This window comes from Lepidochelys kempii, chromosome 2 (genome assembly GCF_965140265.1).
Source record: "Lepidochelys kempii isolate rLepKem1 chromosome 2, rLepKem1.hap2, whole genome shotgun sequence".
Classification (NCBI taxonomy): Eukaryota; Metazoa; Chordata; order Testudines; family Cheloniidae; genus Lepidochelys; species Lepidochelys kempii.
In genome coordinates, this window is record NC_133257.1 from 76,466,333 (window position 1) to 76,484,972 (window position 18,640).

General features: G+C 39.6%; 1 protein-coding gene across 6 annotated transcripts in view; it reads left to right on the forward strand.

Annotated features, from left to right (window-relative positions):
* KLHL14 (kelch like family member 14) overlaps positions 1–18,640 on the forward strand; it is an 86,237-nt gene that overhangs the window by 44,277 nt on the left and 23,320 nt on the right. For all 6 annotated transcript variants that reach the window (XR_012157227.1, XR_012157229.1, XR_012157228.1 and 3 more), the window contains exons 4-5: positions 9,532–9,621; positions 13,798–13,876. Coding sequence is in view for 3 of the 6 variants with exons in the window: in XM_073331290.1 (XP_073187391.1) it covers positions 9,532–9,621; positions 13,798–13,876 (169 nt within the window). In the remaining 3 variants the exon portion in view is untranslated. The remainder of the gene's footprint in view (positions 1–9,531; positions 9,622–13,797; positions 13,877–18,640) is intronic.

An 18,640-nucleotide genomic window follows, 5' to 3' on the forward strand; every position in this document is an offset into this window, starting at 1 on the left:
TCCCTCCCCGCATATCCCTAAGTGCTATAGCAGCACAGTTGTATCAGTGCAGCTGTGCCAATGCAGCATTTTTGGTGTCGACCTGCCCTAAAGTCTCACTCAGAACGTTGAATTCTATAAGAGTTTGCACCGTAGCTAGCACATTTTCAAAATTCACTTTTATTGTCCATTTTGTGTGGGAACAAACTGTTGGGCCAGATTCACTCAGCCTGGCTCAGAGAGATGCCATGTACACAAGCCCTGGTAGCTGTTATTTGCAGCACCACCACTCCTCTAAGGAATTCCAGGAGAGGACGTTTCAAGCTCTGTGTAAGGTGCTTTCTTGTGCCTAGTCTACAGAGGACCCACTGTTACATCCAGAGTCTCTTTCCAGGCACAGTTTTATTTTCCAAACATAGGGGAAACATAAAAATAGTTCCTTAGCTCACCCAGTGCTACAGCTCCAAGGAGATTTTCCCCTTTGTCTTTTTCAGTCCCTCCTGCTTCAGGGACTACTGCAGGACTCTTCTTGGCTATTTTAACTGGCCATCACCTCCCAGGGCTCTTGAAGGCACTTTTCCCCTCAGGTTCCCACTGCCTTGATCTTTAAATATGCATGGTAAATAGGCCCAATGGCCTGTGATGGGATGTTAGATGGGGTGGGATCTGAGTTACTACAGAGAATTCTTTCCTGGGTATCTGGCTGGTGAATCTTGCCCAAATGCTCAAGGTTCAGCTGATCACCATATTTGGGGTTGGGAAGGAATTTTCCTCCAGGGCAGATTGGAAGAGGCCCTGGAGGTTTTTCGCCTTCCTCTGTAGCATGGGGCACGGGTCACTTGCTGGAGGATTCTCTGCTCCTTGAAGTCTTTAAACCATGATTAGAGGACTTCAATAGCTCAGAAATAGGTGAGAGGTTTATTGCAGAAGTGGGTGGGTGAATTTCTGTGGCCTGCATTGTGCAGGAGGTCATACTAGATGATCATAATGGTCCCTTCTGACCTTGATATCTATGAATCTATGCCTCCCCTCCCAGTGGATTCTGGCAGCCTGTCCCAGGCAACTTACTGCCCCTACTGCTTCTGGCCCCCTTCCTTACTGATAGCTTGCGTTTTATAGGGAACATCTCTCCTCTCCTCAGATGTGCCAGATTAATGAATAGGGCTGGCTGGCCCCAGGCCTGTGGTCTTTAACGGGGCAGACCATCCTGTTACATGCCATGGTATCTGTAGGAGCCCCATCTGTAAAGGCTGCAGTAGGGATGTGATAAATCAGTGAATCACCTGGAAGCCCTGGCCACAGGATCTTCTCAGCCAGCACCACTCCCTTTGGGAGCTGTGTTGACTGCATGTGGGTTGCCCTCAGGAGAAACTTGTGGCCATCTTGTGCCACTGAAATTTGCCTTGATGGACTTTCCACTGTCAGGGACCCTCAGCAACTCAAACAATATTTAGGCAATATAGGCACATCAGTGTAACTATGCCAGAAAATGCACGTCCATGGGCCCACTCCGTGTTCTTGATCACACTGGAAGTTTTGGACACTCAGAAATTGCATCAGGCTTCTTTCCATGGTGTACCTTTACTGGGGGAGAAAGTAAGCCATTACTGGGTTTCTTCCTCTCCCCTCTGCTGTGTTTCTGCTGCTGGTGGAGTAGAGCCATGCTGGAAGATTCCCTTTTATTAAAAATACTACAGTATTCAGTGATAATAGTCCAAAACGTCATAGCAACACAATTATAAAAGTTGTATTTTGGAACATAACAGAAGAATACTGTAATATATAATGTAATATATCTTTATAAGGACCACTCTCAAAATATGCTTTCACTATGTGATGGAGTTCTGGCACCTGCCATCCCCATGAAGATCCTCCTTAGTGCAAAAGTCACATTTTTGGCCTCTCCTAGAAAGATTTCAGTGCTGATGGGAGAAATAGCAGCATTGGGTTCCTCTGGAGAAAACTCTCAATCCTGTAGTTTCAAACCGTAGCCTCTACTTACCTCCTGGCTCCTAGTAACAAGTTAAGCGGATGAAAGACCAAGCCTTGCGAGAAACGGGGACTCAATGAAAGAAGACTCTTAGTTTAGCCTTCCTGTGGAAACTTTTTAATCACTGGGGCTGGGATAGGATCTGTTAGGGATCTGAGATTGCTGGGAAGCCACAAGGTAAAGTTTGTGGTTGGTTTGGGTTGGAAAGGTGTGCTTCAGGGAACAGCACGGTGACCTTTGAAGTCAGTGAATCTTATTCTCAGGCAGAGATGGAGCCAAGAACAGACACAGAAAAGAGATCTACTGAGAGCAAGCAATTTGGCGTTAATTGCTTGTCATGGGTGTGGGGCGTCTGCTTTTGATTCAGTGCCACTAGAAGAGGGAATGTTTGTCCTCAAACAGCTATCTTGGAGGATCCAGCCGCCTCTCATGGGATGGCACAGTATTTCTTTCTGGAGCTTTGGTGGTTTTGCTGTGGCTTCATCTCGTCAGGGACCATTCATCATTTCTTCTATGATGAGATTTTATTGTGCAAAATGTCGCGCATGAGTGTTTCATCATAAGACTATTAGTTGTGACGAGATGTCATCCCTAGTAATATATGTTGGGCTCTAATTTAGAGATCATAAATCCAGGCCTGAGTGTGTATACAGTACATGCTATTGGGGACAAAACATCACTGATGTAATATTGCATAGTTCACTGTTGTGAACAAAATGTTGCCTGATGAACTGTCGGCCTCTAGATGGTATGGACTCAGTAAAGAGTTTTTGGCAGTGATGGCAGGTGGCATGTGTAAGTAGAGAAAAACAACACAAGAGAAAATATTCCTGGGTCCCAAAGGAGTCACTATTAACATTTCCATAATAATGTACATTAAATCTCACTACTGTACTTCATAACAATAAGATTGCCACATTTCTGTACCTTCGCATCTCAGAAAATGTAGTGGCAGTTTGGCGCACTGAATAAAATCTCTTTAAGGAGTGCAAAGAGAAGTCCACGGGTGCTTTCCGAGCAGTATCTGACTACAATAACGTCAGCATGTAGATGCACAGGAGCCAGTAAGTACAAGAATGTAAACTCAGCATTCTCCTGCTGTATCTGGGCACTGCAGATGTAAGTCCAGGTGGATAACTGTATTTTGTTATTTATGTTGGGCCAAAAAGTATGCTAGGACCTTTACAAATATATGGGCAAAACAGCCATCACAAGGCTTATCACCACGTACGTTTCCACTAACGCTTTCTGCACAGGGGAAAATTTCACCCATGTAAGAAGACAGGTCTCTGCCCTGAAGAACTCACATTCGAAGCACTTTAAAGTACTTGATTTCAGTGAGAGCTATAGGTGTTTGATACCTTTGAAAATCAAATCGCCTGTTTAGGTGCTTAAATTGGATTTAGGTGTTTATTTTAGGCATTCACTCTTGAAAAATTTAATCAGTGGAGATTTTTTTAAACTGAGAACCATGCTGGACAAATCTTGCTAGTATTATTCCAAAAAGAGAAACAAAATAATTAACAACCGTTAGTAACTTACTTTTAAATGCTGACTATTGTTTATATTTTCATTAAAATAGAGTATGTTACTAAATAGAAAACAAAATATATAATATATTATTCTATAATATAATATGCGTTGGGTGACTCCTATGACTTTTATTTGCCCAGATGCCTCCTACTTGATACTCTGTTTAGATTGAATTGAGGGGACATGTTGAGAGGTGAAGTTATGTTGGTTACTTCCAAGCTCAGTTGAATGAGGACCTCTACCCCAATGTAGATTTAATAGCGTGTGTCCATCTTGTGTGTGAGTGTTATAATGGAGGTAAGACAGGGCTGGTGATGATGTAGAGGCCACCAAGTAGCGGAGAGACTGCTGAGTCATTAGCTGAGCTGATAGAGTTATTTGTTGCTGGAGTCTCTGAGACTTAGCCTAGTAGATGACTTCAACATCTATGGGAACAGGGACTTGTCTTGATCAATTTAGGACCTGGTGCGATTAGTATTGGACTGTCCCAAGTGGTTTCTGGCTCAGCTCATCCACACTCTATATTAGAGCTGTTCTAATACTGGAAAAACAGAGTTCACAAATATTTGCTCAAATTTGAAATAGCTGATCAGTTCGACCACACCTACATGAGAACAAAGGTCTTTGTTATTCACTGTTTGCCATTCATTATTCTCCTGGTTGAAGTTTCATTCATCTTCTGATGATCAGAAAATACTAATGGGTGAAATCCTTGCTCCATTGAAGTCAATGGTAAAACTCTCATTGACTTCAGACTTCACTGGGCTAGAATTTCACACCAGGTGCTTTACATGATCAGTCATGCACCACAAATAATAAATAGTTAACCTTCAAAGTGAACAGTTCACCAAAAACTCCTAAGTTGGCATTTATTTGTATAAACTCTTTGTTGAATAAAAACAAATAGCAAATACATTAGTAAAAACCGTCTTTATGTAAATGATTTGTGAACAGAAGAAAAGGTTAACCATATCTGGTCATTTATTAGCAACAAATAATTCAACCAGCTGAACTCTGGATCTTGTTTTGGGGGTAGGTTTGCAGGTCAGGGGGATGAATATTATATCTTTGCGATGAGATAACCACAGTCCCCTGCATTTTTGAGTTTGCAGGTACCTGACTTGTTGGACTAAAGGGCCTACTTTATTGGTCTGCTTCTCCAAGGCTAATGGAACTATCTGGATTCAGGTTACTCAGGAAATGAAAATTATCCAGCCCCGAGACCACAATATTGACATCCCGAAAAGGCATTATCCTCTCCTTTTGTCCTCTCTTATTGACATAGTGACCATTAAAACACTCTCTTGCCCTACTTCATCTTCACAGGTCATGATGGTATACTGAGGACCTACAACAGATGACAAGCATGACTGGGGCATATAGAGTTTTGAAATGCTATGCTGTGGCTGGGCAGTGAAGAAAGGTTTCTTTACCTCCCGTACAGCCCCTGCAAAATCCCAGTCAGATAAACTGTTCTAGGCAGTGAAAAATCTACTTATCTAATTTGTTTACATCAAAGACCAGAGTCGGGTATAGTTTTTCAGATGATTTTTGGCAGATAAGATTGCTCAGATTCAGGCTGTGTTGTCTGAGCTCTTGGTAGCTGAGGAGGGGTAAAAGCGAGGGAGGCATGTGCGTCTCTGTCACAGCTCTCCTCCTTTGGTGGAAGCAGGAAGAAAGATCCCCATTGTAGTCCCCCATGACGTGGGGCGTGCCACACCTGTTCTTTCCACATGCTCATCGGTTGGTGCTGAAATGAGGACAAGCCAGCCAGGGGAATCTGGAGTGGGAGAAGCAAGAGGAGTTTTTGTATGGCTGGGGACTTTCTGGGGCCCATCAGAGATTGTGCCTAGGATTACAGAGAGAGTTGGCTGAGACTTAATCTAACAAAACTGAATTGTGGGAGCAGTGCAAAGCCTGGCCAGCTGTGTACCAGGGGAGTATGCCCGCTGTGACACAGGTTTGGAGACTGGGTGTGCTGTTGGATCCCCACTGCTTCTGGATAGTCATGTAGCAGTATTGACCAAGAAGTGCTTTTTTTTTTCTATTAGTCCTTGGCTGTAAGGTTGTAGCCTTTGTTTTTGGATGTAGGCGTTGGTACAGTTATCTATGCCTTTTGTCATCTCAAATATGGCCTTCTCTAATGAGTTCTGCAGGGGACACATTACTACATGTGTATATTCCTGGAATGTCTTCTACATGGGCCTATAGCAGAAGAGCATCCAGGAGCATCAGCTCAAGCAGAATGCAGCAGATCATTTGTTTAGTGGGGTGTTTCGCAGGCAGCTCATTCCACAAGTATCTACACTGATTCCCGGGTCACTTTCTGTTATAATTCAAGGTATTGGTTTTGACCTAAAAAGCTCGGTACCTAACTACCTGAGAAGTTGTCATTCACCCTTCAGGCCAGCTTAGCCTCCCGGGTTCCACTTTTGGTCTAATGGAGCCTGAGTTGTTAGATCTTAGGCTCCAAGAGCTTTGAAGAGAGGGAGGATTGGAAGCGGTGATGTCTGCTTATTTTATATAATCTGTATCTGTCTGTCTGTCTAGAGTATTTCTAAGGCATTTATCACCTTGGTATTCCTCAAATAACCAGGGCCCTTCTTCTTTTTTTACTTAGTGGTCTTTTTCCCTTTCTTTTAACTCTACTAGTTCATTTAATAAAGTTGAAAATTCTTGCACAGAGCTTTATAAACATGTGTTATTAGATTTTAAATCTGTTTTGAAAGTGCCTCTATCCTACTCCTTCCTAGTAAAGTGACCTTTTTAAATGGAGGGAAGTGGGTTTAGATGACAGTCATGATAAATGCGGTCATGTTCACTCAATAAAATAAGGCCCAGTGCATTTGAGGATAAATCAGTGAAATGTACAGCCCCACCTGTCTGTCTCCATCATTCATTTCCACTGTCACTTTCACAGTGGCTGATGGATCACAGTTGCTGTAAAATTAGACAGCCTTTAATCTCATTTCATCCTGATTAGCTTCTCTTTACCCTTTCCCTCTAACTCACTGACTGACACGCTAAAAACTCACACTGGGCTGTGTTTGAGCATGGCATACAAACTTCTCTTCAAATACCTTTTTCGTGGGGCAGGCAGGTGTTCACCTGAGTTGAAATCTAAAAATGAGAGTCTGAGATTCATGTTATTAAAATAAATCAGCAGACAAAGGGACAGATAGAACATTAATGAGAGTGTTGGTCTGTATGGCCAGACCATGTGGTGGGCCAAATTCTGCTCCAGTTACACCCTTGTAACATGAATGACATCAATAGATTCCACCAATGCTATTGGAGCCTGAATTTATCTTTTGGTTTGTCCCACCCATACATTTTGATTATACAGTATGAAAAGTTAGGCTGTGTGCAAAACTAAGACACCTGTTTTCAAAAAGTTACATTTTAGAACTAGAGGGTTTTTCTCTTTTAAAGGGCATTTTTAGAGCTATAAAATCCGTGCATTCTCATAATTTTCATTCATAACTCATTCAGAATTCTGAAGGACACTGAAAATGCTTAGGTGTTAAAAATGTAGCTTTTGGGATATTGCAATTTCAGGGCAAGAAGGTCCTCTCAGATACTAACTGATATTCTGCCTCCTTCAGAGCTTGCAGAGCACAATATCACAGTTGAGATTCATGTAGCGCTGAGTAGAAAATGTTGCCTATAATGTTACAGGAAACTAAGCAAAGCTAGTGTAGACTCATGTCATAGTCACCTCTTCTCTTAAGGCCCAATCCTACAGCCCTTACTTAGGTATACTTCCCATTAACTTTATTAGGTGTTCTACCTGAGCAACAACTAAAGGTTTGGGCCATTAAAGTCCAATCCTGCACCAATTAAGTCAGTGAGAATTTTGGCATTTAGTTCAGTGGGAGCAGGATTAAGCCCTTAGTTTTCAAGGTTTAGTTGTCTTCATAAGCATGGGACTCTTGGATACATGATCATTTATGTGCATGGCAGTGGCTGAGAAACTTAAAATATAATTTCTTCCTCTGTTGACTCTTTCTATACCAATGTGGGGGAGTAAACAAAGTAATGCAAACACAATGGGGAACAAATATTTGTGTGTGATGTATCGTGTGCATTTTGTTTTTTGGTAAATGCAAGATCTTTCAGGAATTGACTAAAGGAGAACAAGACTGAGATTGGATATGGGTACAAGTCATTGGCTTGATCCTAATTTTACAAAATAACAGAGTAGCCGTGTAGGTATTAGTTGGTGGCTCTGATTGCTGGGGCTGGAGAGTCCCTTACTGGCAAGTAGAGAAAGAAACACTGTTGTCCTATGGAATACCATCTCATCTTGCAACGCAAGCTACATTAAAAATAGCTAAGGTCCAGTTTATAAGATAAGGTTTACAAAATGGGAAAAGTGACTGAGATTTAAAGAATGGGAAAAATATTTTGCATTTGGGAGAAACACTGTGCATTGACTAATAAGATATCAAAACCTCTGGTGTTTAAATTTGTTCAGCATGCTAGCAACCTATATATAGTAAAAAGCCCTATAGAGTGTCTAGTCCCAATTACTTCATGGTTGTATAAAATTTACCAGTAGCAAATAACCTTCATTAATGCATTTCCACTAAACCAGGCTGCGTAATTTAAGAATTGCTTCACTTATATGGCTTGTAAGAGCACAGACTATGAAAACAATATTCGACCTTTACTAAAAACTAAAAATGCACCTTGCATATTCATCATTGCCTTGCAAAAACCTCAAGTAAGAAGCTTAAATGAGCCCACTTGATCTTTAAGAAAATGTGTCCTAAATAACAAAGCTATGCATATTTCTTCTTATTATTATTTGCATATGCTATACTGCACAACTGCATTCTGAGAAAAATAAAAGATAATAAAACAAATGAAATGAGAGATATATCACCCAAAATAATCCAAGTGTGAGATAGGCTGCTTTTTTTTTTTTTTTTTTTGCATTGGCAAAAGAGCACAAAGTAAGAGCTGGCCCTGAGTCATATTGATTTCCCACTACAGTGGTTTCCTAAGTGCTCTGTTGATCCGTGTCAAGCAATAAGTTCCCTGCCTGTACATGCACATCACCTCCCCATTTGTCCTCACCTAGATTTAAGGTGCCCATATGATGAGCTGAACAAGGACATCATTTTTCCTACTGGTGTCACTGGGCCAAAACTACTGCATGTGGTATGATAACTAATACCATGTTAGTTTACATTTACCTTACGATATTACAATAGTGCTGTATAGCACAGATCAGCACACGTTATGGTCTATAAGCATTCTGGTTTTATACCTTAGCTCTTGCTGTGGAAAATGTAAATGAAAAGAAAAATAGAGTCTGATGGTTTTAGCCAATCTGATGGTTTTACCCAATCCTAAAAACACCTCCAAAAAAAGGATATTGCAAACCTAATACCACAGTTTTGATCTTTGTTAATGAAGGGCTTCCTGATTAGATGAATAGAAAATGTGTGGTTGTCTGCTAATGACATTGTACAGGAAATTAAGCGTATACATTTGGAGAAAGCATTAAATCAGCAGGACCTTAATTTAAAAACTTAAAACTGTATGGAAATGCAGCTTGTTCATTGCTGTGTAATAGAAAGCTACTGAACACACTGACTCTTGCTGTGGAAGCATTGCCAACAGAACAAAGCTGGGATGAGGCTTTTTTAATGTGTCCTAGCATTTTCTGTCTTATTTTTGGAGAAATATCAGACATCTTGATCCATTTTCATGTGTCTCTTATTTTTAGAATGCCCATAGATGTCAATCAGACAGGTGTGGGTGGTCTTAGTAACCATAATTCATGTAACATGGTTAGTCTTCAGTAATTTGCAGGATACTCTTATTTGAAATTATTGCTAATCGATTGGATTTTGGCTGTTGCTAATTCACTGCACATACATTTTAGAGCTATGCATTACCTACATATCCAGTTCCAGATTTTGTAGAGTCATGTTTTGTAACTTTGCTAAAGTAAATATTTTTAAATAACCAGAGTGCTAAGATAGAGATTGATAAAGAATACTTTGTTTTATTTGCAGTTATGCCATATAATAGTGCCCATCACTGTGTTGTGGAAGTAGAAAACTTCTTGTTTGTTTTGGGAGGAGAAGACCAGTGGAACCCGAATGGTATGTACACAACATTAAAAGAGAGCATGCACAGATTCTAATCTATCACTTCAAGTGATGCAGTAGGCAGTGAATGATTCTGATCGAGTTATTGAACTGGTTAAGATCACTTATGTCCTAGCAGTGACATAATAAATATCTGGAGCTTTAGTTTCTCCACCACTACTCAGGTCCCGTCCCTTGGGAAATGCCACAGGCATCAGAACAGACTCTTTCAAGTGAAGGCATCAGGCAGCAGCAGTTAAAAATTTTAACCCTCGTTTCCGGTTTCCTTCCAGTCATAATACAATAATGCTGTTGCAGTCAATGAATGCTCTCTTTCCAATGTCTAACCAGACACTTGCAGCTAAAGTTGTTAATGTGTTAATTATCTAGAGTCTCAAGACTCTTAAACTGGTCCTTTTTCTAGTCTCGTACAAAAGCTTTCCATATAGATTATGTGCTGCTACCTTCTTTTGATTTGATTACTTCATAAATTTACTGCAAAGAGAAATTAAACAATTTAACAGGCTTCTGAGCAAAGCAAAAGGAGAACACTGTGCTTTGCAAAATTCACAAAATTGTCAAGACATTGTTAGAAAGCTTGCACATGAAGAACGAGTTGTAGTTGTAGCAGTCTGTGTAACAGAGATAATTATGACTGAGAAACCATAAAACAGCTTGCAGGTACACATTTTTACTTTAAAACACCAGAAGATCCAGCTGAAATTACATATACTGCATATAGTTTATTGTGAATGGCCCATTTCAGCATCTGCACTAAACCAAATTATAGAAAATTGTTACATCTGTTCACTTCCTAAAATCTGAGACAAACAATCCAGTCCACTCTATAAGCATATTTCCGGCGCAGTTAAAAACATCACTAAATGTCTTGAGAGATAAACCCTTCATCTCTGTTGTTGAATCTCCTATATTCTAAGCAGGAGCTTGTACATGTTGTTTCATTATGATTATTATTAGTATTGGGTAGTTCCCAGGCTCCCCGGGTGGTGTTTGGTGCTCCATTGTGCTAGGCGATGTACATACACAAAGTAAGAAACAGACCCTACACCAAAGTGTTTACAGTTAAGTAGTCAAGACAGACTAAAGGTTTGAGAAAGAAGGAAGTATAAGTATTCACATTTTACAGATGGGGAAACTGGGATTAAGTGATTTGAGCAAGGTCCTACAGGAAGTCTGTGACAGTGGCAGGAATTGAACCCAGCTTTCCTGACCAGATGGTCCACCAGTCCATCCTTCTTAATATCTTAAGTGCAAAGGCATCTAAATCAACTATTAGAGACTGAAGTTCATTCTGTTAGTTGAAGACACTCCCCCTAGGAGTAAAACAACTTCCATGTAAGAAACTGGCTCACAGGATCAAGTTTTTCAAATTTTGTAAATACCAGATAAAAGCAATGTGTGAACAGAATGGATCTGGGACAGGAGCACTACTGATATTGGTCATCACTGTACACATATACCACAATAGAGATGGATCTGATACATTACAAAAAATTGGACATGAATATCATCCACTATACGTTGTCCACTTATTTCTGGACTTCTTCTATACTCTATTTAGACTAAATAAAGCATGTCATCACAACACGCACTAGGCCCAATATCATTTACATTAAGGCCCTTTTATACAACTCTGGGAGTTTAAAGGAGAGTGGGGGCTAAAATGGGTGTGAATGTAACTGACCTGTCAGAGCAGTGTAAATGGTGTGTAGTGTAAATGAGAATTCATTGTTCGTTTCTTTGTTTATGTGAATCAAAATTGGGCCTTTATTGCTGCTTCTATGTTCATTGGATGGAGGTTCTCATAGGGATGAGAGAAACTAGGGGTAAGGGGCATACAACTTGGAACCTCTAGAGAGAGCACCTGGACCCTCCAGGACATATTTTGGACTTCTTATCTACCCTGGCAGCCTGAGAGCCATTGTGTCGTTTGCTGTCTCCTCTCATGGCTATGCAGTACCAGCCATGAAAGGGACTCGGTGGGGGTGAATGCTGCCAAGAGCAGCACTGGATATCTGTGGGATCTGTAAGGGAGTACATTGCAGAATGCAGCTACTCCCTGGCAACACCTAGCACTGCCTCGCAGAGCCCTGACTCTGCAGAATTGAGGCAGAAGGTCTTCTTGCAGGAATTGGGGGAGGGGGAACAAGCTACAGCTCCCATTCACCTTGCACAGATTTGCCTAATCTGACTCCCCCTGTGCTCACTTCACTGGACAGGAACAGCAGCCCCTTTATTTTCAAATGACGGTCAAAGTATCTACATAGTGAGAAATACTTCCTCACGTGCACTTCCAGGCTGATGTGCAAGCAAAGTGGTGCATGCAATTTTCTTTCAAACTGAATTCCAAGAATAAATTGGAGGATCCACATTAAAGCCTGTTGTGCTGGGCAGTTTGGAAACTCCTGTGCTAGCACCAATGCATAATGTGTTATGAAGTGTAGGACCACAAAATCAGAGGTGTGTAGAGTAACAACAGTTAAAAAGCTGTTATACCGCCAAGGAGTTCTGAGGGCATAATAAACTGTGAGATCTTTGGTGTGTAGTATCAATAGCAGCATTAGAACCATCCCAGAATTCAAGCTTGTATTCAGTACTTGCCCATGAACTGTTCTGTAAATCTACTTTTTATAATATAAATATATATAAACAGATTTAAAAAAAGACCTGGAATTAACATGATGTGTGCCTGCCTACTGCCAACCCAATTGCTTTTCTTGTATGTTGTATCTGTTGCCCCAATCTTCATCTCTTCATCGTTTTTACAGATTGTAATCTCTTTGAGGCAGGGACCATGGGTGAAATCCTGGCCTCACTGAAGTCAATGGCTGAACTCCCATTGCCTTCAACAGGGCAGCATCTCACTCTCTCTTTTCAGATATATTTGTGTAGTACCCAGCAAAATGGGGGCTCAATCCTGATTTAGGGATATGCTGGATGTGGCAGAAAATACTGCACTTTTCAGCAGTCACCTACCACATCCAACTCTGCAAGCAACATGCTCACACAGAGTACAGAGGATAAATTTACCTCCAGAAGTAGAAAACAACATGTTCCTTTCTCTAAATCCTTGTAGAACACGTTCTTAAATTACAGATAAAAACTATGGCTGGACCATTGTTCTTATCTATGAGTTTGATGTTTACAAATGCATCCTGGGGTTTGTGTACAAAACAAGAGGCAAGGGGGACCAATCCTTTAGATGCTCTGACAATGTCAAATATTCACCTTGCAGAATACGCTCTGATCATTTATTTAACTGTGACGTATACGGTTGGGTTATCCTGCTGTCTTTTGGAGCCTCTAATTCAATTTTTTAGTCACACATACATAAACAAAGGTTTCTTTTTCAGAGACCCTCATGTGTTGAAGTCTCAGGTGTTACACAGAAATTGCAATACACTCTTTTGCTTCAGTCTTCTTGCTTTGATGTCAATCTGTATGTAAAATAAGGTGCAGTCTTAATATCATGAAGGCATGCATACAGTTCTGGGGTTTGACAGCAGGGATAAGCTAGTTAACTAGCTTATGTTGTTCATGTTTCTCATTTTAGCTAACACACTTGGAATAAGACTCTAAGAGTATATTCTCCCCCCAGTGCACACGTATAACTCCTGCTAACTTACACCGAAGGTGAATAGTAGAATAAAAATAAAATAGTGTAGCGGTCGCACAACATGTGTTAATGGTCTGTGTAACTCCTGGTTATTTAAACAATCTTTCTCACCCTGCTCCAAACAGAAATGAAGTGGAGAGGAAGGAAAGTACATGTTATTCCTGTGATTTTTCAAACTGCCACAAAGTACTCTAGTCATAAAAATGCCATGAAGAAGCCCCATCTTGAGCAATAATTTTCTGTTGTGTCATGACAAATTTATTTATGGTGGATTTGAAAATACCAGGACTTCTGTTTTTAAATACAAATTTCCAAGTTCTTATGACCAAAGAAAATAATATTCTTTATGTTTTTATTTATACCATTGATATTTGCTAACTCAAATACTGTAGTGCCCCATTTATTGAATAACAACATGTGCTGAGTTCATACATTGTTATAAAAAGGGGACTCTTTATAAAAATTGCCAACATGTGAAATATATTTGATATATTAAATGGTGATGTTAAGTACATGAAATAAAAGTTGAGTGTCAAAATAATCTATCTTTACAGGGAAACACAGTACAAACTTTGTCAGCCGATATGATCCCAGGTTTAACAGCTGGATACAACTTCCACCCATGCAAGAGAGGTAAAAACCTGCTACAAATTTTTCACTATTTCTTTTGTTGTCCTAAGAGGAGCTGAGGGTTGGCTTAATTCTGGGAAAAGGGAATGCTGTAGAATTAGTAAAGATGTTGAAGATAAAATCTCAGTGTACTGTTGTTTCTCTTTATGCTTCTAATTTTTTTTTTGAAGCATTCCAAATTCAAAAATCGAGGGGCCAAATCCTGTAGTGCTAACTCTTGCAAAATTCCGATTAACTTCATGGGGGAGGGTTGCCTAAGTAAGGACTGCAGGATTGCGTCCTTTTCTGAAGTCTCCAAAATGTGCTGCAGAGTTTGTCTTTTTCATTTTCTTAATGTTTGGTTGTCACCTCCAAGGCATGTTGCATGAGCCGAACGTCACAGAGAGTGTGCAGTAGGGACAGGACAGTTACAGTTGTGTCAGTTATAAACAACAGAAACATTGAGACCCCAGTCCTCCTCTGTGAGGATATATTTTTTTGCCACTGCAGCAGTTCAAAGATATTCTAAACTTGACTTAGCTGGCCAGAGCAGTCCCACTCTGTGATCTTGGTCTGCCAGCAGGAGTTGCTGGCAGGCTGCACAAATTAGAGCAGCATTTCTGCTACTCTTCTTTTGTACTGGAGAGTGGCCTGGCACCAGAACAGCACCAGGATCAGAGGAATGTAAAGGTTCCTTAAACCTACCTCTGCACCATACCCCTGCATCCTATCCCTAGGGGGGAAAACCTCAGTGGAATGTTGTAGGTTTGAAAATAAATATCTGAAAGCCAGGAAATCTAAGTTTATACTTACGTTTTATGAAAAAAATTCAAAAGAGTATCCTCCAGTTCACCAAAATCTCTCCTCTTACACTTTGTACAAAGACCTGACCAGCTACCATTCCACCTTCCTAAGAGAATTCCCTAATTCCAGGTGCTGGAAATGTTACAACTCTGTTTACTCTTAACTATCTGCTGCAGTCAGGCTCCCTGCCTCTATGGACACCTTAAACTCTGCTAGGCAGTGTATACCATCACTATGGACATTAAGATGGCCACAGGTGAAACGTCAAACAATACAGGTTTTAAGAGAGCTCCAGCTGTAAGGGCTTCTAACCAATTTGCTAATAGTGACACTTAGAGCTGCGTGAATGATGGATTGTTTGGTTGCTGGCAATTAAAAAAAAATTTTTTTTTAATGTAGTTTTTCTGGGTCCACCTGAAATAAAATTCTTTTAAAACTTTTCATCAAAATGAAAATTCAGGTGGACGGAATCATTTCAGATCAAACAAAACATTTTGCACTCATTTCCAGCAATTTGTGTATTTTTAATTTTTTAAAAAATAAAATAAAAGGAAATTTCAAAATGGAAAGTCATCTCTAATTGAAAAAACAAAAAGTTTTGTTTTGAAAAGGTTGAAATGAAACATTTCAGTATTTTTGGAAATTTTGTTTGTTTTCAATCAAAACAATCAAGTGAAATCAACATGAATCTGCATTTTTTGACGAAAAAGTTTTGGTCAAAAAATTTCACCCAGCTCTAGTGGGTATCATACTTGTCATAGCCAAATACACTGTAGTTTGTCAGGATGTAAGGACAGAATCTGGACTGTTCTGGAGTACCTTAACACTGCATTTCCATGCTTACAAATATCTGGGATTCTTTTTTCTGCCTTTAAGGTTATTAGAACAGCCGTGTTCTATTAAGGGCTTCCCTCTTAAGCTATTTTTACACATACTATATTTTCAACTTTAACTCTACTTTAATAAGGGTTTGGTTTCTGGGAATTGTATGAAATTTGATACAGACAAACTAACAATTATGTGATGGGGTGTATAAACACTTTAGGGGATCAGCAAGGATACTTTTTTGGCAGAAACACCTCATACACTGCAGCTAACACCATAATAGTCATGTAAGAAGTGCTTGGGTGTATGTAGATCAGCCAGTAAACTTAGAAATTGGCTACTATTCTTAGGGAATTTGAAGTAAGTCTGATCTAAATCCTCACTAGATCTTATGGGAGCAAAAGCCCTGTAAAGAGGATGGGCAGGATGTCCTCTCTTACATGCTTATCCAGACTTAAGGAATGGCAGCAAGTGAGGCTTATTTCGATTAGAAAAGAGGCTCCTCACAACTCAGAAAGAAGAAGGGTGGAGGGGGGAAGGGAGACAATAGTAGGACATGTGATGGCCAGCTCAGTAGCACTAGAAACAGTGGAGAAAGATTATATTTGTGTGTGCATTAGTGTGACCTTCACTTTGCGTGTTGTGTCAAACAACATGCCTGGTGGGTCTGTGCTATACTCATTTTATTTGTGATATAGAAGAGAGTGAAATAAACTACAGATGATCAGAAGAGGTGATGTTTGGATCTTGATTAGGTATGGGTTTCAGATTTAACCATCTGAAAACTTGAAGCTGTTCCTTGGCCTCAAGATTCTGGATTTGACCCATCTCTTCAACAAACCCGGAGAGTATTTTCTTTGCTAGTTATCCCAGTGGTAGAGTGTAGTAATTCCATACTACAAAAAGAACAAGAGTACTTGTGGCACCTTAGAGACTAACAAATTTATCTGAGCATGAGCTTTCGTGGGCTACAGCCCACTTCATCAGATGCATAGAATGGAACATATAGTAAGAAGATATATATATTCCACCTTTTCATGTTCTCTTTATGTATATATATCTTCTTACTATGTGTTCCATTGTATGCATCTGACGAAGTGGGCTGTAGCTCACAAAAGCTCATGCTCAAATAAATTTGGTAGTCTCTAAGGTGCCACAAGTACTCCTGTTCTTTTTGCGGATACAGACGAACACGGCTGCTACTCTGAAACCTAACATACTATAGATGCTTTTAGGGCCTGATACAGCATCCATGGAAGTCATTTGGAAGACTGCCATTTGCTTCAATGGGCATTGGATCAAAGCCCCTAGTGAAAGTCAGCTTTAGTATCTGGTGGGTTTCTACCAAGAACTAGAAATCCTCTGAAGCCTTGTGACTGCTCAGCATTTCCCCATTACTCTGCCTGGTGATAAATCACTGTTCAAAATGGTTAGTAACTTAAAATATTACAAAATTTTGTTGTAATGTTCTAATCATAATAGTCCCTTTTGCTGGTGGGCTTTAGAATGAGACAATTAACCTTCACCCCTTCTACTCAGGATACATAATTCAGGCAGTGGTCAGTTATCTCTGGATAGAGCCTCTAAGGATGGGGAATTTGCTGAAAAATGTGATTAGGAATTTCTTTAAAATGTGTAATGTTACTTCCTAGCCTGTAATGACTTCCTCAGAGGTGTTACAGCATTTTGCATCAAGGTCTAACATGACAGTTTTTAGGAGACAATATATCTAATTACAAAACTGTAAAGCAATCCCACCTCCACTCCTTACTCATACAAAATGCCTGGTAAAGTCAACAGACAGACTAGGTGGGTGAGGTAATACTTTTTATTGGACCAACTTCTGCTGGTGAGAGAGCTTTTGAGCTTACACAGTGCTCTTCTTCAAAGTCAATACGCTTTTTTTTCCCAAGTAAGGAGTGCAGGATTAAGCCCTATGTCTGTTGGCACAATGCAGGCACCATTGACAATACAGTCTGTTTAGTGGATCCTTTTGACTCATTATGGTCCATAAAGTCAAGACCTATGAAGGGATTTTAGTCTGAGACTAATCAACCAGATTAATGGTTCCTTTAAAATGCCTGTCTGGTAAATGTGGGTCTTGTGCACATGCAGTAAATTCTTAAATTAAAAATCTGTGTAAAATCTGTGACAGATGAACTTTTATCTCATATGCTGAAATCCATATTAGACTGATTTTATTTTTGAGTTATAAAAAAATATTCAAATATCTAATTCCCGTTATGGACTCAATGCCACAGCAGCATGTTTTGCTTTTTCTTTAAAGCCAATTATTTTGTGCAGTTTGCTTGAGTTAATACTTAATATTTATTGTGTATAACACTTTATGAGAATATTAAATAACTTGTTAGATATTACATTAAGTAAAAATTGATCAGTCCTGCCTTCTTACTCCATCCAGTAACGGTAGATGAACCAATATTCTGATCCAAGCACAATGGGGTACTTTTTGAAGAGCATTGCATTTAAACTAATAAGGCCATTAAAAGGAAATATCATTATAGCAGTGATATTGCCCAACCTATGGAATTCACTGCTGCTAAATGTCAGACTCAAATGATATTCCTAGATCTGAAGAGAAACCATCGAGTAGTTTCAGTCCAGAATTACAGGTTACAAAACTTGTATCATTCAAAACATTTCCATGATATTTGAATTTTTTCAGTTAAAAGCTTTTATTTAAAGTTTCCTCTGCATTGTTTATAACCTAAAAAATACAACATTGTACCAGTGCTTGAGAAACAGAAAGTGAAGCTGTCTGGAAACTGCCAGCCTTGTTTTACTGTCCAAAGCCAAGTGAAATGAGAAAGTAAACAATATTTTGGAGACAAATAAAGTAATTTAAAAATAATTTTAATCTATGGATTTATTAGTAAGTAAACTAAACGTAAGAAAAAAAAACCTTTTCCTCCAAAAATAATCTGATAGTATTCTTTTAAAAGATCCAGACTTTCTTATGACCACTAATAACATTAGTAGCTATTCAACCTAAGATTGGTTATCAGATTTAATGTTTCATTGCCTGTGAGGATCAGGAAGGAATTTTGTCCTCCTTTCTCATGTACAGCATTGTAAAATGTAGCTAAGTTCATTATGCGGTCTTTTTCACTGTCTACTGAAGCATCAGGTATTGGCTAC